General features: G+C 37.7%; 1 protein-coding gene across 1 annotated transcript; it reads right to left on the minus strand.

Moving 5' to 3' along the window:
- Window positions 1-55: 55 nt before the first annotated feature.
- On the minus strand, window positions 56-25,801 carry LOC138316520 (zonadhesin-like). Its single transcript, XM_069258209.1, has 4 exons — window positions 25,193-25,801; window positions 23,807-24,480; window positions 17,698-17,762; window positions 56-204 (listed from the first exon to the last, which is right to left on the minus strand). The coding sequence occupies exons 1-4, from the start codon at window positions 25,799-25,801 to the stop codon at window positions 56-58; spliced, it is 1,497 nt and encodes a 498-aa protein (XP_069114310.1).
- Window positions 25,802-26,548: the final 747 nt, after the last annotated feature.

Genomic DNA, 26,548 nt, shown 5'->3' on the forward strand with positions numbered 1-26,548 from the left:
CTACCGGTCCCTAGTTAGACTGGTTCCCGCCTCAGTTACCTCCCTTGCGTACGCTTCACTGAGGACCGGTAGCCATTTCGAGTGGGAATTCCAACTCCAGAGTAGTGCGCATCATTTCTGCGCATGATATGTCATCATGGAGACGGCTACTTCCGTTAAGAGAAAATAACGTCATTAACGTCGTTCCTAAGAACACCCTAAACTCTGTTAGCATGAAATAATTTCAAAACTTAAGATCTTATTTACTTTTGTTTATATATCGTTCAAATAAAATATTTATTCTTAACGTTAAGATCCGTTGCTTCGTGCGTAAAGGGGTTTCCCACGTCTAAAAAAGTGATGCCAGCGAACCGGATATGTAGATTGACCAATCAAAAAAATCATCATGGTTACCCGCTACCGGTCCCTAGTGAGCGGAGCGCAGCCTGGCGGAGAGTAGAGAACTAAGGGAAGGGAACCAGTCTAGTCCCTAGTAAGCGGAGCGCAGCCTGGCGGAGAGTAGAGAACTAAGGGAAGGGAACCAGTCTAAGCTGTTGGTCTCAGATGACGTCACGAATCTACGGCCACCTGGTGATATCAGGGGCGATAAGCGATGCGATCGTTCCAGACAAGGGTGTTTATGGACTTCGTTTCAAGCACATTTTTATTGAAATTACGTCAAATACAACCTGTATTTTTTGTTGGAAATCATAAAGTGCATCACAATAAACAAATATCAACACAAAAATAGCATATTTAAAATCTGTTTTTATCACCTTTAAGGACAGGTTTACAAATACAGGAAATAAACAAGAAACAGTCCTCATATGAACACATTTATTAAGGAGGCGTTCTCCAGATAAAAACAACAAGGATGTCTCCTGCACTCTGTCTTAAAAGTTCGCGACGTGATTCATTTTTTATGTTCAATATGGCACAAATTTGTTTATAAAATTTATCCAATATTCCGACCTAATAAGCCTTGCGCCTAGAAAAGACAACTTTGATTGGTACTAGTTATTTTAACTTCTTTAGAATGCTACCCGACGCACTCATAATTCCGGGAACACCTAGACGGACATCCACCTGACCATAACCGCGATATGAAGCTTGTCTGCAAAGCTGTGGCATCTTTATTGACCATAGAGGCCATAAGAAATAGTTAAATGTTAAAATATATATTTTAGTCAAGAATATGTTCTCTTATATCAACATTCCCTGTTGTGTTTATATAAAGACTCCAAACAAATACATCATTTTAACAGTTGTTGCCGCATAAGGAAAACCTCATAGCGGGATTAGTAAGCGTGAGGTGTGATTTCCACATTTGTTGTTAAAAGTATATTTCATGCTAATTTTAGTGTAACAATAACATTTGATGTTTGAACATAGATATGTAACTTTATGATTTAGCTCCCCAAAGGCATATGTTGGCCTATAAGAGAATATTTAATCCTGGTTTTGAATAAATCGCCTTCAATCACCGCCATGTTCAGTACCATCGGGTTTTGTCGGAAATCCGAATCGCATCACATGACTGACGTCCACACGTCCTGCATGTGGTGGACCAGGTAACTAGCGTATGCGCACCTTTGTTTGTTAACGTTTTCCTTCTGGCTAATATGAGCAAACCGTGCTGGTATATGTCCACAGAGCGAGTATTTGAAACATCTAATTCACACATTGCTGTTATTCTATATTGTGTGTATCAAATATTCTGATGATTGTATACGCGAACAGCTTTTACATCTGTACTATTCTCGTGCCGGATATGCTGGTACAGTTACTCGTAAACTGCATGACTTTGATTTGTCAATAAATGATAGTGATATTGACTTAGTATTAAGCGATAGCCTACAAGATGATGCATTCAACAAATTCGAGAACATACACTTTCAATCTTCAAATGATTTAAAGGGTTAGTTCTTACAGTACTAAGTACATGAGCTTAGTCAGGATATTTTAGATTCAGCATGGTAAACTACAATCAGGAAATTCACTGCGCGTTTCTTCTCGTAAGGTCTCGGCTTGCTCTTGCACGGAAAATGACTATACCGCGACTATCACTTTCAGCTGCTGTGCTGGCAGTACGCGTCAGTAGTATTTCAGCCAACGATCTGAGTCTTAGAATTGACAGAAACGTGTTTTGGTCAGATAGTATGACTGTGCTGCAAAACATCAAGAACAAGAAGAGGTGTTTTCACACATTTGTTGCAAATTGCATTGCGATCATACATGACGGTTCTTCCCCTGAGAGTTGAAGACATATTGACGGAAGTCTGAACCCTGCTGACGACGCTTCTAGAGGGCTAAACGTCTCTGAAATGGTAACAAAGCAACGATGAAAACAGGCACCGCCTAAAGATGGTTGTAGTTTGGCTTTTGAACTACAAGGATTATCTTCGTAAAAAAATCCGTAATAGGCCGTGTTACTATGGAGAATCTCAGAGACGCTGAGATGGTGATATTTCGATACATTCAGCAACAAACTTTTGACGAAGAACTGTTTGTTTTGAATTTTTTTTGAGGAAAGTTTAGTAAGAATAGTCATATCTATGCACTAGAACCAGTGTTGAAACGTAATGGCCTTCTTCACGTAAGTGGAAGATTGCTATCCGCTCCTATTGCAGACTCTGCACAGCATCCTGTAATTCTTCCAAGAGATAATTTCGTCATCAAACTCATTGTTTGACATACAAATGAGATTGTGACCAGACATTTTGGAAGGGAACATGTACTTTCTGTTCTGAAGCAAAGGTATTGGATCCCAAAATGTCGCCCATTGATAACTTTCACAACACTAAGAGCAGTGTCAGGTTCTCAAAATATGGCATCACTTCCCACTGATCGAGTACGTCCTGGTCAGGCACCACTCAGATTTGTAGGAATAGACTGCTTCGGCCCTTTTTACGTGAAGAGGGGTCGGAGTCAGGAAAAAAGATATGGATGTATCTTTACATGTCTAGCAATGCGTGCGTTACATATTGAAAAGCTACATTCCCTTGAAGCAGATTCCTTTATTAACGCTTTAATACGCTTTATGTCTTGACGGGAGTTCTGGAACTTATTCGGTCAGACAAAGGAGAAAAAAAGTTGAGAAAAGGAGCTGAGAGCTTCTATAAGACAGTGCACAGAACATGTAAACACAAAGGAGTACTTTTGTTGTTTACGGACATCAAATGATAATTTAACCCTCCAGCAGCTTTGCATATTGACGGAGTATGGCAAAGGCAAATACGCTCTGTGAGAAAGGTTCTGAACGTCGTCTTGCGCAATCAGGTTCTTGATGACGAACGCTTGGACACCGTATTCTATGAGACTGAATCTATTGTTAATATGCGTCCTCTTACATATGTGTCCGACAACCCAAATGTCTTAGAGCCACTTACACCTAATCACTTGTTGCTGCTTCGCCCTTACAACGTAGTTCCATTAGTGATATTCAAACAGCAGGACCGTTATGGACGGCAAGCGCAATATATAGCTGACCAGTTCTGGGAAAAATGGCACGCGGAAAATCCTCCAACGTTGTAGCTTCGGAAAAAGTGGAAAACTGAAAAGGAGAACTTTCGTATTTGAGACATTGTGTTAGTCATGGGGGGGGGGGGGGGGGGGGGGGCCGCGTGATGGAGAAATTTCCCGGGTCTCGTTCGAAGTGTTAAACTAAAAACGAAGTCGACCGTTCTAATTCACGTTGTGCCACTTGGAGCTTTCCAGTTAAATAGAACATAGACCACAAATTGACACGGTTTGCTACTAAGATTTTGCGTTTTAGTTGAATGTTCTTGAAGAGTTTATTTTCATATTTTGACAGATTTGCAACGTTTGAAGTTAAGAGCCATAATAATGCTTCTCTTTCGGGAGTGTACGACGTGCTCTGCTCTGCAAATCTATTTTCATTCTTTTGAATTTTATTCTTTTTCATAGCGAAAATAATTAGGCTTAATTGTAGTATAATGTATGTATAGTATTTTGTTTATGCTCTTGGTAATTGTATTCGAATTTAGGGCCGGTATGTTACTGATAAGTAACTGTAATTTAGTGAACGCTGGTTCGGTTCAGGCATCTTTCATAATTAAGTGTAATCGGATTTTATCCCTTTACCCGGTCGGCGGTTAGTAGTGCCAGTGACGTAAGCAGTGATATTATGGGATAGACGGCATGTCCAATAGGAAAACAATTATGGGACGCTGAGAAGAGAAATATGGAGTTAGATCAACTTCCTAGCTATGTGACATAGTTGATTCACAGGTTATTTGTACCTATAAGGCAGAAATCGAAGATAACGTTCAATAATGAAGTAACACCTATATTCGAATATTGATGTGACCTACCTTGGATGTGAATTTGTTATGGCGATTGTTAAATAAATTTGTGCTTTTAGCGTTACATACCGTTTGCGTTATATAAAAAATTCGTATGCTGTATTATCAATGGCGACTGAAGTTCCATCACAATCATTGATAATATATGTTACCGCTCACAAGACGTCAACTTCACAATCTCTAGACTTTTGTCACTTTTTCATTGAAAAAATATATTTAACGCAAATAAATACTGAATGTGACTTATATCCTTTATACGTTGCCTAGTAGGTAAGAGACATAAGCAAATTTATGCATTCAGTAAAATGTCGGAATGGGGTATATAATTATCTTTCGTTTGGATTTTTTTATGGACTTCGAAGTTTTATGTAGATACACCATTATTTTCTATCAAACTGCTGTTAAGAATTGACAATATTCGCACATGCGTTGATACCTCCGGCGAGAGTTAATTGAAATGTTTTCAACCCAGGCCTACGTTAAGTGCAGTTTTTTTTTATTATTATTATTTTAACGTCCTACAAACAACCAGGGTCATGTAAGGACTATTTTTGAGACTGTGGTATGTTTGTGTTCATTTTTCCTGTATAGTGGAGCTGTTGCCCTTTTTATAGTGCTATGTCACTGAAGCATGCCACCGAAGAGACCAAGCAACACACCCCATCCGGTCACATTATACTGACAACGGGCGAACCAGTCGTCCCACTCCCTGTTTGCTGTAGTTCAAACCATTACAACAAAAAACTGATAATTTTATTTACTAAAATCCTTCAAACATGCAAATTCAATAGATTCTGTAAATGAAATCATTGTTGAAGGCAATATGAAAGTATTCATTCATCTTTTTCAAACTCATTAGTTTTCTGAAATAAGAATAAAAGGAAGTCATTTCTGTAAAGTTCAGTTTTACCTTGATAATTACCTTAATACATGTATGTGATTTTTTGGCTTGACAAATGCATGTTTAGTTCAAAGTTCACACACTCGTTTATGATGCTGAAGAAAACCCGGAACCGGATGTAAACCACGTATACTAAATATACAGTTTATATCACGATATAATGTCTATATAGACAACTGTGAAAAATGTAATGTTAGTTTTCTTTGTACCAACTATCGAGAGCGGACACGTTTATTAATGGTTTATTCTAAACTAAAATCACGTATTGATAAAAAATAGGCGTATTGCCTAGGTCTTGACACGTGAAAGTAAAATGCGTGTACCTGTGAAGCATGGCTGATCCAAAATACAACGACCTTATGTAGGATATCTTATAAACGATATATAATATGATCTAATTTAAATGTGAAATGGATTGAAGTATTTATAATTACAAAATTGGGCTGACGAAAATGGCTTCAGATTTTCAAGATCAAAAACTGTCTGTATGCACTTCTGTCAAAAACGAAAACCACACAATGATCCTGACCTCACACTCAATGGAATTAAAATTCCAGTAGTTGAACAAACTAAATTTCTTGGACTAATATTTGATTCGAAACTGTCCTTTGTTCCACATATCAAACATCTGAAGGATAAGTGCTCGAAGGCGCTGAACATTCTACGAGTTCTTTCCCATTCTGATTGGGGTGCAGACCGTGAAATGCTTCTACGTATCTATCGGGCACTTATTAGATCAAAACTTGACTACGGCTCTATTGTCTATGGATCGGCTCGCAGCTCCTATCTACAGATGCTTGACCCTATACAGAATCAGGGACTGCGTCTGGCACTTGGAGCTTTTCGAACAACACCTGTGAAGAGTCTCCATGTGGAAGCTAATGAGCCATCTCTAGACGATCGACGAAAGAAATTATCCTTACAGTATGCTGCTCAACTGAAATCCAACCCCAAAAATCCTGCATTTAACCTTGTATTCAATCCACAACACCAAGAAATATTTACACAAAATCAAAAGCTCATACCAACATTTGGCATCAGAATTTCAAAATTTTTGCTGGAACTTAATATAACTTTCGACACCATTGACGAGTACACCGTATCGGATGTACCACCATGGCTCATTCAAACACCTGATATCAATTTATCTCTACATGAGAGGGCAAAATCCAGTGCATTACCCGAAGAACACAAATCCTCCTTTCGGGAGTGCATTAGGGCTTTCCCTGACCATGTTCAGATCTACACTGACGGATCAAAAGATGGTGATAAACTTGCGGCAGCATGCTGTACATCTAATCACTGCTCCTCTATCCGACTCCCGGATATTGCCTCCATTTTCTCTGCGGAAGCATGTGCTATCGGTCTGGCGCTTGACCATATCGAAGAACACCGCATTGAAAAGGCAATCATCTGTTCAGACTCTCTTTCGGTTCTTCAGGCTTTGAAATCAAGAAGCCCTAGAAATACTCTAATCCAAAATCTTTTAATCCGAACATTTCGATTATCTTCTAAAACTCAAATTACTTATCTCTGGATTCCCAGTCATGTGGGTATAAAGGGGAATGAACAGGCTGATGAAGCAGCTAAGACTGCTCTTCGCCTAGCACAAACAGATTTGAAACTACCATACACCGACATCAAACCTTCAATTCAGTCAGCCATCAAACACCATTGGCAACAAAGGTTGTCTACCGAAACAAACAATAAACTGTTTAAAATTCAACCTACACTTAATCCTAAACTGTCCAGTCGGAGAGACCGCAGAGAGGAAGTTGTACTCTCTCGGCTCCGAACTGGACACACATATTTTACACATTCCTATCTATTGAGAGGGGAGGATCCTCCTACATGCCATGCATGTGATTCTCCTCTCACAGTGGAGCATATTTTATTGCATTGTATTGATTTTAAACACATACGAGATAAATACTACGATGTCTCCGACATGTACACTTTGTTTCATGCCGTGAGACATAATCGTATTTTTAATTATCTCAAAGAGATCGGTATTTTAAGCAAAATATGAACGTTTTCTCATCATACATCGTATCAACTCAACATTTCATCGTTTCATCAACATTGTGCATGAGTTTTCTCATGTGTTTTAGCCAAATTTATTTTATCCCATGCAAACCTTCTTTTTTTTTTTATCAAATTAACGTTTACAATCTGTGTTTTAGTCCTTACTTGCTTTTTCTTACCCTGAACTTTTATCCTGATATTAATGCAAGACTTGTAGTTTGGCCCTAAATGACCTTAGTTGTCGATGGGCCGTAAAACTCAAACAAACAAAAACAAGGATTGAAGTATTTTTTTATCTTTTATTTTACGCTAAAATCTCGAAAAATAGGGATTCCAAGACATATTATCGAGAGCGGGCTATTTTCAAAGTCAGATATCCTATAAAGTTTAACATGGTTACATACGAGACCGGCTAACTTTCGAGACCTTTCATCGGCTTCAAATTAAACAGAAAATAAACTAAAGTTGAAAATATTGTATAATACATAAATCGCATTATATATTTTCCGTTAAATGTTGTATGATGTTCGTAATTTTTCTCCCAAATAAATCGTCAATTAGGATAAAAAAACCAGCGGATGCACTGGCTGAATTACATATCAAACGATGTAATTGAGAAAACAATTCCTCACTTCCTAATCATAGTTAGGTAATTATGTAATAATCCCGATGTTTTCATATTCATTTAAATTGTGACATATTAAACACATGTTTTTCATGTGTAGACAACACTTCAGGCAGTGTACAATGTATTCTAGGAGTATTCAGAGTTCGCACAGGCATCGACTTGGCCGGTAAATTGTGTCATCATATCTACATGTATAGCCTCACGGCAGATTATGTGTGTGCGTTCGATGTCCAAACCTTTTGTCTTACCGAACATATTTTATATTGTCAACTTCAGAACAAGAGGCCTATGGGTCTTAACAATCACCTGATATCAATATATCATACTTATGTCTTTAGTTCATGAAATAGGAAAATAGATCTAACAGGTCCACATGCAAAGTTTCATTAAGATTGGCGCATATTAACTCACATTATCGTGTTAACAAGGTTCAATAATTATTATCGCAAAGGGCAATAACTGCATAACTAATTTAGAGGTGAATCAAGCTGATTTTCGATCTCCTCCGAGATCTTTCCAATGTTAGTCTTCATACAAATTTTAAAATAATCTGGGTGCATATTTACTGAAGTTATCGTGTTCACAAGGTTCGATTATTATTATTGCAAGGGCAATAACTCTGTAAGTTACAATCGCATCCAACTGATTTTTGAACTTATTCGAGATCTTCCCAATGTTAGTCTATATACAAAGTTTTATTAAACTCGGTTCATATTTACACCTTACTTTACACAAGTTATCGTGTTCACAAGGTGTGATTATTATTATTGCAAGGGCAATAACTCTGTAAGTTACGATCGAATCCAACTGATTTTTGAATTTATTCGAGATCTTCCCAATGTTAATCTATATACAAAGTTTTATTAAACTCGGCTCATATTTACACCTTACTTTACACAAGTTTTCGGGTTCACAACGTTCAATTATTATTATTGCAATAGGCAATAACTCTGTAAGTTACAATCGAATCCAGCCGATTTCGAACTTGTCCGAGATCGTTCCAATGCTAGTCGACATACTAAGTTTTATTAAGCTCAGCTCAGTTAATATTTTCTCAAGTTATCTTGTTCTCAAGGTCCAAAAATAATTATTAGTGCAAAAGGCAATAACTCCGTAAATTACCTTCGAATCAAGCTGATTTTCAAACTCGTAGGAGATCTTTCTAAAGTTAGTCAATATATTATCAAATTCGTCCGAGCTCTTTCCACAGTTAATCTATATACAAAGTTTCATTAAGCTCGAATCATATTTACTCAAATTATCGCTTTCACAATGTCCAATAATAATTATTAAAGAGCAATAACTTTATAAGTTACAATCGAATAAAGATGATTTTCGAACTTGTCCGCGATATTTCCAATATTAAACTACATACAAGCTTTTATGAAGCTTGGTTTATATTTACTCAAGTTATCGCGTTCACAATATCCAATAATAATTGGGGCGTAGCAGTTAGTATCGTATGCAAATCACGCCATCTTGCAGGATAGCCATGTAGCAAGAACGCTTAAATTAGACGGATGTTCGGTGTGTTACGAGCATTGCCTGTTGAAGTAATATTAAAACGAATGACTTAAACAGACCTGAATATGCCCAGTATTGGGGTGCCATCTTCCTGATAAATCGTGGTCACGCAGAATTTGCATCTATCGAGGTTTTAGTAAAAAAACAACCATTCATAGATATCTATTCTGAAAAACCGAATGACTGTTATAGTTTGGCGGATTTTCCAGCAAGTTTTCAGTCATTTAATAATTTCCAATGATTTCTCATAATAAATATACTGTGGCAACAAATAAATTTAGTTTCATAAGCAATTCACGCCATATTGCAGGATAGTCGTGTAGCAAGACCGTTTGAACAAGCATCGTTTTTTCTTTGAAGCAATATTAAATGCAAGCTATGCATATAGCTTATTTTATGCAGCGACACATGCCATTATTATTGATAATTAAAGTTAATATTTTACCATTATTGTAGACTTTGGTGTGTCTCGGCCAGGGGATAGAACCCAGAGCCTTCCTCATTGGGGCGAACGCTCAATTTAAGGCCAAAAGTGAGGCGGTGCCACTGCAGGCATTAGGAAATATAAAGTCAGTTAGGAAGAAGAGAAAAGATAAGATCCTAAATTTGACACCTTTTACGATCATGCAATAGGGGCAGAAGGTACAATTCTAACGCCCTACCTGAAGGGGCCACCGCGGTATGTTCGTGTTGTGTCTTCTTGTATAGTGGAACTATTGCCTTTTATATAGTGCTATATCACTGAAGCATGCCGCCGAAGACACCAAGCAACACACCCCACCCGGTCACATTATACTGACAACGGGCGAACCAGTCGTCCCATACCCTGTATGCTGAGCGCTAAGCATGTGCAGGTGTAGAAAGTCAGTTAGTGTAATAACGGCACAAGTGGTTAATTTTTTGATTATGATTATAAAGTTATATGAGAAACCATAATAATTCATAGACAATGTGATGTACAAACAGATAAAAAAACATTTATCTTTATTTAATTCGTGTATCCAAAGGTATATGCTAAGGTTGTTAAATTGGTCCCACCCATTTAAAAGAGTTGAATATAAGATAAAATTAGTTTTGATAAAATAAATTTCTTACACTGCAGATATTACGTTTATGTTGTACTCTATGACCATAGCTGTTAAAAGGACGTTAATTAATCAAACAAACAAACTACATGTTAAAGTGAACAGTCGGGCAAGGATGGCTAAAGTCGGTAAAAATGGTGTGAATGTATCCAGTATAATTTCTTATGAAATAGAAAAATAAAAATCTCTCGCCAAAATCTGTCTGTACGAAGAAATTAATTTAAAGTATAGTAATCCTAAAACGTCCTCCCGGCTGACTATGTGCGTGGTTACATTTCCACGCAGCCTCGCTTTCAATGCTTTCAACGTTTCTTTACTTTAATGGTCAGAACTGGGAAACTAAGCAGAACTTGACCGTCGTATTAATATGTGAGAACTTTTGGAAGGCCAATGAACGCATTTAGACTGGTTTTCTTTGCCCGACTATTCACTTTAAGAAATACATCTGGGAGTTTTGCCGAGTATATGGCAATTTTGTCAGTAAGTATAATGCTATATTCCTATATATTGTCAAAACAAATATTACTACAATAGTACAATAAAACTGTGAAACTAATATGTGTGTTATCTGAATTAGATCTCGATATTAATGCAAGCAAAATCGTAAACTCGAATCAAGTGTGATTTGTCGCTACACTACCCCAAGTTATAACCTGTTAAAATGACCAAAAAAAATATTTGCAGAAGTAAATTCATCAATTAAAGAGCAAATTCAGGAAATTTGGAATTAAAACCATTGCTTTATTTACACTCGCGAGCTTCTATACAAATTGAATTCAAACGATGTTGAAAGAGATTTTACTTTTGATTATTGTTTAGCATTGATAACTTTATTAATATCAGTAGACTACTCCAAATTGAAAGTGCATTTCGTTTTTAAGTTAACCATGTTTGTACATGTATGGAATATTTCCTCTAAGAAAAAAATCTATGGGGCAAGTTATCATCTTAGAGGAATTGCTTCATACAAGCCTGGTTAACATAAACATAAACACTCACTCATTTTTCAGATGCTAGAACAACAATGTATGTTACACACCAATGCATGTCAAAAATATGACAACCCATGCTTATATTTACATTTAAAGTAATCATTATCGTTTACAAAACAAACAAAAAAAACCATCAAAATAAAAACAAAATTGTTTGTTTGTTTGAATAATTAGCGCCCTATTAACAGCTATGGTCATATAGGGTACGGCATCCCATGTATGCGGTGTGTTGCGTGTATGTTGTACTGGGTGCATGTCTTTGGAGACTGCGGTATGTTCATGTTGTGTCTTCTTGTATAGTTGAACTGTTGCCCTTTTTATAGTGTAATATCACAGAAACATGCCACCAAAGACACCAAGCAACACACCCCACCCGGTCACATTATACTGACAACGGGCAAACAAGTCGTCCCACTTCCTGTTTGATGAGCGCTAAGCAGGAGCAGAAACTATCACTTTTATAGACCTTGGTGTGGCTCGGCCAGGGGACAGACCCAGGGGCGAACGCTTAACTCAAGGCCAAAAGTGAGGCGGTGCCAAGGGAGGCATTAGGAAAAATAAAGTTAGGAAGAAGAGAAAAGATAAGATCCTTTATTTTGTCGCCTTTTACGATCATGCAATAGGGGCACCAGGTACAATTTTAACGCCCTACCTGCATAAAACTTATACGTCTGCATAGAGAAAACTATCAGTCGATGGAATAACCTATGATTTAGCGGGAAAATCTGGGAGTCACTGACTGGACAACAAAATAGCAGTTGATGAAATAGTCCTATCGATAAACCAGATACCATAAATTTCGATACCAAGTATTAGCTTTCCAAACAGCTAAGTGGACAACACTGAAGCTTAAACCTTTGATTGGACAGAATATGGAAATTAAACAATGATATGACGATATTGTAAGTCAATTTATAATTTTTGAGCTTGTGTTAGTGCAAGGTAGCCAGGTCTAGTACAGACGAAGTTTTTATATTACTTTTGCTATCAACAAAATAAAAAGGGGTTTATGCAGAGATTGCTAAGCTCAGAGAAAAGGCAAAGAAAATATTGAACTTAATCTCATATGTTTCTGTGTTTTTCTATGTTCCGTTTTCATTCCGCTTTTAGTGTGTAGTTGTCATTCCGCATTTTAGTATGTTTTGTGTCCCGTTAATTAGCATCTACGCATTGTCTGATTATTATTGTTACACGATGGTGATCTAAATTAAATAAGAAATATAAAAGTAATGTCTCGAACATGGTATACTACTACAGATATATTTGTTCCAACTGTAAAGGGAACCAGATTTCATTTAAAATTCCCGAATAGTTTCTAGAAAATACTTATTCAGTATACTTTTACCACGAATGCTTGCTCTACACTGAAATCTGAACGGATGCAAGCGCTGTGCGACAATGCTTTATCAGAAATATAGGACAAATTTTAAATCAGGATAGATTCAAGTCTGTTTCCGTAATTTGTTTTAATATTGCTTCAAAGAAAAAGCGATGCTTGTTCAAGTGGTCTTGCTACACGACTATCCCGCAATATGGCGTGAATTGCTTATGAAACTAAATGTATTTATTGCCACAGTATATTTATTACGAGAAATCATTGGAAATTATTAAATGACTGACAACTTGCTGGAAAATCCGCCAAACTATAACAGTCATTCGGTTTTTCAGAATAGATATCTATGAATGGTTGTTCTTTACTAAAACCTCGATAGATGCAAATTCTGCGTGACCACGATTTATCAGGAAGATGGCACCCCAATACTGGGCATATTCAGGTCTGTTTAAGTCATTCGTTTTAATATTACTTCAACAGGCAATGCTTGTAACACACCGAACATCCGTCTAATTCAAGCGTTCTTGCTACATGGCTATCCTGCAAGATGGCGTGATTTGCATACGATACTAACTGCTACGCCCCAATTATTATTGGATATTGTGAACGCGATAACTTGAGTAAATATAAACCAAGCTTCATAAAAGTTTGTATGTAGTTTAATATTGGAAATATCGCGGACAAGTTCGAAAATCAACTTTATTCGATTGTAACTTATAAAGTTATTGCTCTTTAATAACTATTATTGTTCTGAAGTTGACAATATAAAATCTGGTAGGTAAGACAAAAGGTTTGGACATCGAACGCACACACATAATCTGCCGTGAGGCTATACATGTAGATATGATGACATAATTACCGACCAAGTCGATGCCTGTGCGAACTCTGAATACCCCTTAAATACACTGTACACTGCCTGAAGTGTTGTCTACACATGAAAAACATGTGTCCAATATTTCACAATTTAAATGAATATGAAAACATCGGGATTAGTACATAATCACCTAACTATGATTAGGAAGTGAGAAATTGTTTTCTCAATTACATCGTTTGATATATAATTCAGCCAGTACATCCACTTGTCTTTGATTCTAATTGACGATTTATTTGGGAGTAAAATTACGAACATCATACAACATTTAACGGAAAATATATAATGCGATTTATGTATTATACAATATTTTCAACTTTAGTTTATTTTCTGTTTACTTTGAAGCCGATGAAAGGTCTCGAAAGTAAGCCGGTCTCGTATGTAACCATGTTATACTTTATAGGATATCTGACTTTGAAAATAGCCCGCTCTCGATAATATGTCTTGGAATTCCTATTTTTCGAGATTTTAGCGTAAAATATAAGATAAAAAAATACTTCAATCCATTTCACATTTAAATTAGATCATATTATATATCGTTTATAAGATATCCTACATAAGGTCGTTGTATTTTGGATCAGCCATGCTTCACAGGTACACGCATTTTACTTTCACGTGTAAAGACCTAGGCAATACGCCTGTTTTTGATCAACACGCGATTTCAGTTTGGAATAAACCATTAATAAACGTGTCCGCTATCGATAGTTGTTACAAAGAAAACTAACATTACATTTTTCACAGTTGTCTATATAGACATTGTATCGTGATATAAACTGTATATTTAGTATACGTGGTTTACATCCGGTTCCGGGTTTTCTTCAGCATCATAAACGAGTGTGTGAACTTTGAACTAAACATGCATTTGTCAAGCCAAAAAATCACATATTTAGGTAATCATCAAGGTAAAACTGAACTTTACAGAAATGACTTCCTTTTTTATTCTTATTTCAGAAAACTAATGAGTTTGAAAGTGATGAATGAATACTTTCATTTTGCCTTCTACAATGATTTCATCTACAAAATCTATTGAATTTGCATGTTTGAAGGATTTAAGTAAATAAAATGATCAGTTTTTTGTTGTAATGGTTTGAACTACGGAGGCATAGTTGATGCGAATTCCTTCTTACACTGTTGCCGAAAACACCAAGCAACACATCCCTTGACACATTATACTGACAACAGGCAAACCAGTCATCCAACTCCTTAATGCTGAGAGCTTGTAGACTATGGTGTGTCGCGGCCAGGGGAAAGAACCTAGCGCCTACCTCACATGCGCGAGTGCCCAACCGAAGGTAAAAAGTGAGGCGGTGTCAAGTGAGACGTTAGGAATAACAGAACAGATACAATCCTATATTCAGTCGCCTTTTAGCATTTTATAGGGGAAGCAGGCACAATTCTAACGCCCTACCTGCAAGACCGTTAAAAACAAATACAATATCTTATATTTACCAATTTAGTTAATACAGTTCATTATACGTATGATGAGAGGATGGATTCGGACGTACCTATTCAAAGTGAACCCAATGACATAATATTGTCAAACACGAAGTAAGATATTTAATATATATATTTATATATATATGTAACCTTTTAAAGGGACAATTCATTCTAAGAGAACATTAAAATTTGTATATATATCAGATAAAACAACTTCTAATGGAAATTACATCAGTCAGTTTTACTGTGATATGTTTGAAACGCCTATGGTGGTGACACGTGTGTGAAATATTCAAACTTGCTTGCTGTCCGCCATTACACACTGTGGTCGAACTTCTTGTATGCCGAACCCTGTCCCTTGCTCGTAAAGTAATGCAACTTTTGGCTAGAACTGCTCAAATCGCTCTGACAGTAGTGTGTTTACCTTATTAGGTGAATTGTCTTGCCTAAAAATTATTTTATCACCTTCTCAGTGGTTATGTAGTTCATTTGTTTAACGTGCGTGACTTTGGCTCGGGTATGGGTACAGAGTTAATATTGTACCTGCTTAATCGTATTGATCAACGATTTGATATTTCAACGATATTAATTGAAATACTTAACAATGTTGTGGAATTTGTCAATGTTTTACGTTATATGTTTCATAAGAAATGTAGAACAATACATTTATGCTATAGTTTGCTTATTGGTTATGTAAAAGAATTTGCCTGAGTGAATTGTCTCTTTAAGTATAGCCCAAAACGACTTCATATCATTAATCAAACCATATCACATAGCATTTCCAAGTAATTTTTATTATTTTACTGCGAACGTTGTTACTACATATTATCGACCCGAGAAGAAAGTAAGTACATTTTGTAATTATTTGACCTTAGAATCAAGATCCCAGTGATTGAAGGCTGAAAACTGCAAATCTTAACGCCGCACCTTAAATGTCAAGATAGCGTCGTCGTTGGGTCGGTTATTACAGCTTAGATGTTATAAATCAACAAGTTCAAGAAGAACCCGAATCATTGTCTCATTTTGAATAAATTTAAAGTGAGTGGCTGCGTGCATTGCGATATTTTTCTTTAAAGAATTTAATAAATCCTTGTTCTAATGTACATTGTATATTCCGTTTTCCGGGAATTACCCTATTGCATGCTCGTAAAAGGCGACTAAATTTAGGATCTTATATTTTCTCTACTTCCTAACTGACTTTATCTTTCCTAATGCCTCCCTTGGCACCGCCTCACTTTTGGCTTTGAGTTAGCGTTCGCCCCTGTGAGGAAGGCTTTGGGTTCTGTCCCCTGGCCGAGACACACCAAAGTCTTTAAGTGGTAGTTTCTGCTCCTGCTTAGCGCTCAGCATACAGGGAGTGGGACGACTGGTTCGCCCGTTGTCAGTATAATGTGACCGGGTGGGGTGTGTTGCTCGGTGTCTTCGGCGGCATGCTTCAGTGATATAGCACTATAAAAAGGGCAACAGTTCCACTATACAAGAAGACACAACATGAATATACCGCAGTCTCCTAAAACACACACCTCGCACAACATACACGCAACACATCGCATACATGGGAGACCGTCCTTACATGACCATAGCTGTTAATAGGACGTTAATTAATCAAACAAACAAACAAACAAAATGTCAAATGTCAAAAGATTCATATACATACGTATCATGATATATTGTTATTTATGTATTTAATTGAAATCCAAATACAGTATTAAATTTTCCGTTGTCGTTTAAAATTTTTTTTTTTTTAAAGTTCAACTGTTTATTTGTACATCAACCTATTTTCCATAAGGCCATGGAAGGCTCGCCAAAATCTTCGCTATGGTCTTCCTTAACATGACGTCATGTTTTTAAATATCATTTTATCACGTGTGGCTGGACACGTAATGGTTGTTTTTTTGTCACGCCCGATAAGTTGAAGGTTTGATTTTGTTTGTTTTATTTGATCAAATAGGAAAAAGAACTGAATAAACAATTTGGAGAACATGTTGATAAAGTTTTACAATGACATTGTGTCTTTGTAAGGAATTGTATTGTCTTAAGACCAACTTTTCAGACAATACTACAATTAGTATTACATATATCTGAGTTGAGATTTCGACACCTCGTGGGACAGGCGAATGATGAAGTAGGCTACTCTGGTTTTCCAAAAACAAAAATTTGTCTCACTCATATGCGTCACAAACTTTACCTCGTCAATTTCAATATCCCAAATGATTGTGACTTGTTAACTCTCATGATTATAATATCCAATAACAATATAGTTATTTTTTTGGAGTTAACATTTTATCTTTGGATGACATTTTGATTTCGAAAATACAATTTCACCGACTGTTTTTGTGCTGAAATGACACTTGCTTAACTGAACTGATCACATGGTTTTCTCTCCCGGAGATGGGCTGATCCACTTTGACATTTAGATTTACCAATGCTACTTATGTTTATCATAAGTCATATAATAGTGCTAATTACCTAAAATAAAGTCTAGCTTTAATGTCATCAACTCTGATTGCATACCCTGCCATTGTTGTTTAACTCATCAAATTAAAAAAAACAGATCTTCTTATCTCTGTATCTGTTAGGGCGTGCAAAACACTCACCGGTTATCCAGGTAGGGAAGGTCATGACGACAACTGAGGCCAGGCTCCGTTGGTATTGTGACACCCTGGTAAATGAGAATGTTTATTTATTATTTAATATGTTATTAATTTGTTATGTTAATTGAATTTGTCAGTGTTTTGTATTTCTTTCCGTAAGTCCGCGTCTACTTTCGGTTTCGTCGCGTGTAACTTTGTATGTAGAATAGTGGATAGTAGGCCCCGATTAGGCATACTGGACATACGATGTATATAGTATATATGTACATGTTACGGACATTGACCACTTGACCTCGACATGCGCGTTAACTCTTTCTTTCCTTTCCCGCCTTACTTCATTTCTTTTCTTCACTTCTATTTGGGATTCTTGATAGAGAGGACGATTATCTTTGTCGTTGCTATAACAGGTTTTTTTTATGAACGTCCCTTGTGCCATACACGGGGTAAGTGAATAATGGTTTTACTTCATAAATATGTTTAGGCTAATGTAAATTATTGGAATATCTAATTCAATCTTTCTAAATCAGTAAATTATCTATTTTTCATATATCGGTAACTTTTTATATATTTTCCTCGATCGATTATTGCCGATCGAGTATGATAATTTTGTATTATTTGGTCGTGGTATGTAGTGTATAAGTTGTTGTGTTGGATAATAATATCAAACATCCATTTAATTTTACTCGTAATCTGATATTTGTATTTGTTGTGGAGATGTGTGAAATTGTTCAATAATATTTGAATTCTCCGAATCTAAATGAGAGTTTTGTAAGTGTGAGTGTACTCACTTGGAGTGCGTTCGATTGTGTGTTAATTAGTGTTATTTGTATATTTTATAGGGACTGATTAGAACCAGAAATCCGACAATAAAAGATGCTAAAGATATCAATATCTTCCTGGTCGTATGTTGAAGCCGGCCCTCCAAGCGGAACCCACTGAAACCCCCAATTTTACAGTATTATGGAAAATGGTTTGATGTACAAATAGGAAGTTGCACTTTTTTATGAAAACACTCTTTTAAACAACAACCGAAAAATATTGCAGTTTGATAATCCCATATATATATATTCACTTTGTAGCTGAAAATAGCAATTTGAATTATTTAGGATATCAAATTTAAAAAAAATGATGAGTAAATTAAATATATTTTTTTGAATTTGATATTTTATAATTTCATGAACTCATTCTTTTTCAAGATTGTCTCTTTTGGTAAGAATATCTTAATATATAGGTTCATATTTTAGTCGTGAAAAAAATTAAAACAACACAAAATTCGCATACAATATCATTAAAACTGTGATGTGGAAGTATAATGTGTATATTAGTATAACCATCGCTGCTTGCTACATATTACGACCACCAGCGTACATATCTTTGTGGACGACAAAAGCGAGATAACTTGCATTTGGTGAAATAAGCGGGCTTTTTCTACACGTGAATTATCGCGCTGCAAACAATGACCCTAAACTGCTGATACATGTACTTTGAATATTTCTGAGGTAACGTATTTGTGGTTAAGTCAGTAAAACACATAAAAAATAAATGTTTATGAAACGGAACACTGCATGTTGTATACCAACTACAAAGGCAATATGTCCTTAGGTAAATTCGGGTAAATTTCGGGTAAATTTTATGTGAGCTAAAGAGTCATTTCAGGTCAAAATCTTGATTGAATTTCACATGAAGATTTTGAACTAAAAACAATTCATGTAAAATTGACCAATTTCGGGTGAATTTCATGTCATTTCATGTCAATTTCAGGTAAAGATTTGTTCAGGTCAAATTGACCTGAAGACATGTTACCTAATTGGCGCACAGCAAGATGCTAACTATTAACATATGTCTGTGCAAGTAGGGCGTTAGAATTGTATCTGCTGTCCCTACTTAGTATTGCATGATAATAAAATGTGACTAAGTTTAGGCGCTTGTCTTTTCTCTTTTGCCCAAATTAAGTTCTTTTTGTTATACCTTGACAACACCTCACTTTTGGGCTTCATTTGAGCGCTCGTCCCTGAGTGGTAGACCAAAGTCTATAAAAATGGTAGTTTCTGCTCATGCTTAGCGCTCAGCATACCTGGAGTGGGACGACTGGTTTTTTCGTTGTCAGTATAATGTGACCGGCTGGTGTGCGTTGATCGGTGTCTTCGGTGACATGCTTCAGTGATATAGCACTATAAACGGACAAAAGTTCCAATATACAGGAGACACAACACAAATATACTACAGTCTACCGCAACACGCACCAGACACCATACACGCTACACACCGAAGACATGAGCGGACGTCATTACATGACCCTGGGTGGTGAAAGGACGTAAATATAATCAAACAAATAATATTGGACCATGTACATAGACGAATAGAATCAGGATCGAAACCAGGACAACGACTATATTTACGTCCTCCATATACTCCCTAACTATATAACTAAATAACAACAAACTAATTGTATGCAGTTAGCTGCTCGGCATCTAATTGTATGCAGTTAGCTGCTCGGCATCTGGAACGACAGAGTCAGCGTTTAATTCATGTATGTGTTATATATTACGTACAGGAATACATATTATGCTCGCCCAACACACTTTCCCTCTCAGATCGAGCTTATATAGTATAAAACCAAGCCCGACACCCAACCTGAAAACCGCTTGTGGGTGACAGGAGGTGTACCAGCCCAATGCTTAAGGTTTATAATTCGCTGGGATTTCTATTTCATTGAATAAAAACCCGATCATCAATCACCCACTGATCATTGATATTGCCTAAAGATGCTAAATACGAAAAACAAAACGCAAACCGGCCTTGACAAAAACACAGCCATGTATATCGAAACCAGGACAACGACTATATTTACATCCAAACGTAGAACAAACTCTGGTCGCCAAGGTGTTAGATTTTGTTTGTTTGTTTGATTAATTAACGTCCTATTAACAGCTATGGTCATGTAAGGACGGCCTCCCGTGTATGGAATGTGTCGAATGTGACCGGGTGGGGTATGTTGCTTAGTGTCTTCGGCGGCATGCTTCAGTGATATAGCACTATAAAAAGGGCAAAAGTTCCACTATACAAGAATACACAACACGAACATACCGCAGTCTCCCAAGGTGTTAGAAGCAGTCGACAAAGGCTTTGGGGTCAGTAAAAGACAACTTCTGGTAAAACCTAGTCGTCTATGTCAAAAAGCTTGAAGTGTTACTCGATTCAGGAATAAGACACCGGGAAATGATAGGTGGCTCAGAGTTCTGAGGGAAAGACATCCAGAATTAGTTCTGCGAAAGACAGATTAATTGTCAACATCAAGGGTTCGTATGTTGAAACAGGCCTGCTATCAAGATCTTGGGGAAAATTGTAACTGAAATAAGTCATTTAAGGGCGGTCTCGTGAATGCGGTGTTTGCGTGTGAAGTGCGAGGTGTGTGTTTTGGGGAAACTGGTATGTTCGTGTTGTGTCTTGTATGGTGGAACTGATGCTCCCTTTTTTAAAGTGCTATATAACTGATGAATGCCGCTAAATATGCCAAGCAACACTTGTTTGTTTGTATGTTTGATTATTTTAATGTTCTATTAACAGCCAGGGTCATGTAAGGACGGCCTCCCATGTGTGCAGTGTGTAGCGTGTGTGAAGTACGAGGTGCGTGTTTTGGGAGACTACGGTATGTTGGTGTGTCTTCTTGTATAGTGGAACTGTTGCCCTTTTTATAGTGCTATATCACTGAAGCATGCCGCCGAAGACACCAAGCAACACACCCCACATGGTCACATTACACAGACAAAGGGCGAACCAGTTGCCCCACTCCCTGTTTGCTGAGTGCGAAGCAGGATAAAAAACTACCACCATTATAGACTTTAGTGTGTCTCGGTCAGGAGACAGAACCCGGAGCCTTCCTTACAGGGGCGAACACTCAACACAAAGCCAAAAGTGAGGCGGTGCCAAGAGAGGCATTAGGAAACGATAAAGTCAGTTGGGAAGAAGAGAAAATATAAGATCCTAAATTAAGTCGCCTTTTACGATCATGCAATAGGGGCAGCAGGTACAATTTTAACGCCCTACCTGCAGGGCAACACTTAGAACGAATAATCATACCCTGCCTCCACTCCGTTCCCGGCAGGGTATGAATTCCACCCCGTTGCCGCTAGTGTTGCAAGCCCCGATGTGATCCACATCGGGCATTTTGAGACTGATAAAAATATATTTTTCGGGTATTATCCTTATGTAACTGTATTGTTCTGACAACTATGATCAATATTCAATTCACAATCCTTTCGATTATAATCTTTCATCAACTGTTAGTGGTAAAATCGACGGCAAACACAACACGTGTATAATTCTGTTCAAATACTCCGCCATGTTTGATTTACCGGAAACCGTGACGAAATGAAACAAATATGTTAAAAGTTTTAAAAAGCCAACAAACTAAGAATAAATATGGTGAAACTGAACAAATGTAAGTATTATTAAGAATTAAACAAAAAAGAATTTTTAAAGTTCATGTTGAAAACTTTGTAACATTTATTTCTTTCGTAGTGAAAATTTGTAGGTCATTCCATACAATGTGGTACTAGGTGCCATATTTGGAGCGCGAGACCTTCTAACGTCTGTATAGTAAAATCTGGCGTCTGTATAGTAATGTCTGACGTCTGTATAGTAATGTCTGACGTCTGTATGATACAGTCTGACGTCTGTATGATACAATTTGGCGTCGGTATAGTAATGTCTGACGTCTGTATGATACAGTCTGGCGTCTGTATAAACAATCTGGCGTCGGTATAGTAATGTCTAACGTCTGTATGATACAGTCTGGCGTCTGTATGGTACAATTTGGCGTCGGTATAGTAACGTCTGACGTCTGTATGATACAGTCTGGCGTCTGTATGGTACAATTTGGCGTCGGTATAGTAATGTCTGACGTCTGTATGATACAGTCTGGCGTCTGTATAAACAATTTGGCGTCGGTATAGTAATGTCTAACTAACTAACCGATACAGTCTGCTGTATATATAGTACAGTCTGACGTCTGTACACTACAGTCGCATGTATGATACAGTCTGGCGTTTGTAAAGTACAGTCTGACATCTGTATGGTACAATCTGGCGTTTGTATAGTAATGTCTGACGTGTGTATAGTACAATCTGGCGTCTGTATAGTACAGTCTGATGTATGTATAGTACAGTCTGGCGTCTGTATGATACAGTCTGGCGTCTGTAAAGTACAGTCTGACATCTGTATGGTACAATCTGGCGTTTGTATAGTAATGTCTGACGTGTGTATAGTACAATCTGGCGTCTGTATAGTACAATCTGACGTATGTATAGTACAGTCTGACGTCTGTATAGTCTGACAGTACAGTCTGACGTCTGTGTGGTACAATCTGGCGTCTGTATAGTAATGTCTGACATCTGTATGGTACAATCTGGCGTTTGTATAGTAATGTCTGGCGTCTGTATAGTACAATCTGACGTATGTATAGTACAATCTGACGTATGTATAGTGCAGTCTGACGTCTGTATAGTACAGTCTGGCGTCTGTATAGTCTGTATGATACAGTCTGGCGTCTGTATAGTAATGTCTGACGTCTGTATGATACAGTCTGGCGTCTGTATAGTACAATCTGGCGTCTGTATAGTAATGTCTGACGTATGTATAGTAATGTCTGGCGTCTGTATGATACAGTCTGGCGTCTGTATAGTACAGTCTGGCGTCTGTATAGTAATGTCTGGCGTCTGTATAATACAGTCTGGCGTCTGTATAGTAAAATCTGGCGTCTGTATAGTAATGTCTGACGTCTGTATAGTAATGTCTGACGTCTGTATGATACAGTCTGACGTCTGTATGATACAATTTGGCGTCGGTATAGTAATGTCTGACGTCTGTATGATACAGTCTGGCGTCTGTATAAACAATCTGGCGTCGGTATAGTAATGTCTAACGTCTGTATGATACAGTCTGGCGTCTGTATGGTACAATTTGGCGTCGGTATAGTAACGTCTGACGTCTGTATGATACAGTCTGGCGTCTGTATGGTACAATTTGGCGTCGGTATAGTAATGTCTGACGTCTGTATGATACAGTCTGGCGTCTGTATAAACAATTTGGCGTCGGTATAGTAATGTCTGACGTCTGTATGGTACATTCTGGCGTCGGTATAGTAATGTCTGACGTCTGTGTGGTACAATCTGGCGTCGGTATAGTAATGTCTGACGTCTGTATGGTACAATCTGGCGTCGGTATAGTAATGTCTGACGTCTGTATGGTACAATCTGGCGTCGGTATAGTAATGTCTGACGTCTGTATGGTACAGTCTGGCGTCGGTATAGTAATGTCTGACGTCTGTGTGGTACAATCTGGCGTCGGTATAGTAATATCTGACGTCTGTATGGTACAATCTGGCGTCGGTATAGTAATGTCTGACGTCTGTATGGTACAATCTGGCGTCGGTATAGTAATGTCTGACGTCTGTATGGTACAATCTGGCGTTGGTATAGTAATGTCTGATTTCTGTATGATACAGTCTGGCGTCTGTATGGTACAGTCTGACGTCTGTATGATACAGTCTGGCGTCTGTATGGTACAAACTGGCGTCGGTATAGTAATGTCTGACGTCTGTATGATACAGTCTGGCGTCGGTATAGTAATGTCTGACGTCTGTATGGTACAGTCTGACGTCTGTATAATACAGTCTGGCGTCGGTATAGTAATGTCTGACGTCTGTATGATACAGTCTGGCGTCTGTATGGTACAATCTGTCGTCGGTATAGTAATGTCTGACGTCTGTATGATACAGTCTGACGTCTGTATGATACAATCTGACGTATGTATAGTACAATCTGGCGTCTGTATAGTACAGTCTGGCGTCTGTATAGTACAGTCTGACATCTGTATGGTACAATCTTGCGTTTGTATAGTAATGTCTGACGTGTGTATAGTACAATCTGGCGTCTGTATAGTACAATCTGACGTATGTATAGTACAGTCTGACGTCTGTATAGTCTGACAGTACAGTCTGACGTCTGTGTGGTACAATCTGGCGTCTGTATAGTACAGTCTGACAACTGTATGGTACAATCTGGCGTTTGTATAGTAATGTCTGACGTGTGTATAGTACAATCTGGCGTCTGTATAGTACAATCTGACGTATGTATAGTACAGTCTGACGTCTGTATAGTACAGTCTGGCGTCTGTATAGTACAGTCTGGCGTCTGTATAGTAATGTCTGACGTCTGTATGATACAGTCTGGCGTCTGTATAGTAATGTCTGACGTCTGTATGATACAGTCTGGCGTCTGTATAGTACAATCTGGCGTCTGTATAGTAATGTCTGACGTATGTATAGTAATGTCTGGCGTCTGTATGATACAGTCTGGCGTCTGTATAGTACAGTCTGGCGTCTGTATAGAACAATCTGGCGTCTGTATAGTAATGTCTGACGTCTGTATGATACAGTCTGGCGTCTGTATGGTACAATTTGGCGTCGGTATAGTAATGTCTGACGTCTGTATGATACAGTCTGGCGTCTGTATAAACAATTTGGCGTCGGTATAGTAATGTCTGACGTCTGTATGGTACAATCTGGCGTCGGTATAGTAATGTCTGACGTCTGTATGGTACAATCTGGCGTCGGTATAGTAATGTATGACGTCTGTATGGTACAATCTGACGTCGGTATAGTAATGTCTGACGTCTGTATGGTACAATCTGGCGTCGGTATAGTAATGTCTGACGTCTGTATGGTACAATCTGGCGTTGGTATAGTAATGTCTAACTTCTGTATGATACAGTCTGGCGTCTGTATGGTACAGTCTGACGTCTGTATGATACAGTCTGGCGTCTGTATGGTACAATCTGGCGTCGGTATAGTAATGTCTGACGTCTGTATGATACAGTCTGGCGTCTGTATAGTACAATCTGGCGTCTGTATAGTAATGTCTGACGTCTGTATGGTACAGTCTGACGTCTGTATAATACAGTCTGGCGTCTGTATGGTACAATCTGGCGTCTGTATAGTAATGTCTGACGTCTGTATGATACAGTCTGGCGTCTGTATGGTACAATCTGGCGTCGGTATAGTAATGTCTGACGTCTGTATGCTACAATCTGGCGTCTGTATAGTCATCTGGCGTCGGTATAGTAATGTCTGACGTCTGTATAATACAGTCTGGCGTCTGTATGGTACAATCTGACGTATGTATAGTAATGTCTGACGTCTGTATGATACAGTCTGACGTCTGTATGATACAATCTGACGTATGTATAGTACAATCTGGCGTCTGTATGATACAGTCTGGCGTCTGTAAAGTACAGTCTGACGTCTGTGTGGTACAATCTGGCGTCTGTATAGTACAGTCTGGCGTCTGTATAGTACAATCTGGCGTCTGTATAGTCTGACAGTACAGTTTGACGTCTGTATGGTACAATCTGGCGTCTGTATTGTACGTATGATAGTATAAAGTCTGTATGGTACAGTCTGAAGTATGAATGGCACAATTTGATTTCTAGCTGTGCCTACCTGACGTGTATTTAGGATATAAATACGTCACATTTCGTTTTATGTTTAGAATGTTTTGTAACACAATCCTATAACTTCAATCTGATTAAAATCAGCTGTGTGATACTCCGCTAACTTCATGCTCCGGAGTATGAAGTTAGCCGAGTATCAAACAGCTGATTTTAATCAGATTGCTATAACTTATAACTATAACAAGTATACATTGTAAAGACCTCTCCCCTTAACATTGAAATATAAAATATTATGTCGATAGAAGTATGATTTCCTTCCAAAAGATTTCCATGAGCCCAATGATGATTTTTGAAGGTTACATTGGAAGGGAGGCAACTCTAATTGCCTTGTTGCATTATAAAA

This window comes from Argopecten irradians, chromosome 2 (assembly GCF_041381155.1).
Source record: "Argopecten irradians isolate NY chromosome 2, Ai_NY, whole genome shotgun sequence".
Taxonomy (NCBI): Eukaryota; Metazoa; Mollusca; class Bivalvia; order Pectinida; family Pectinidae; genus Argopecten; species Argopecten irradians.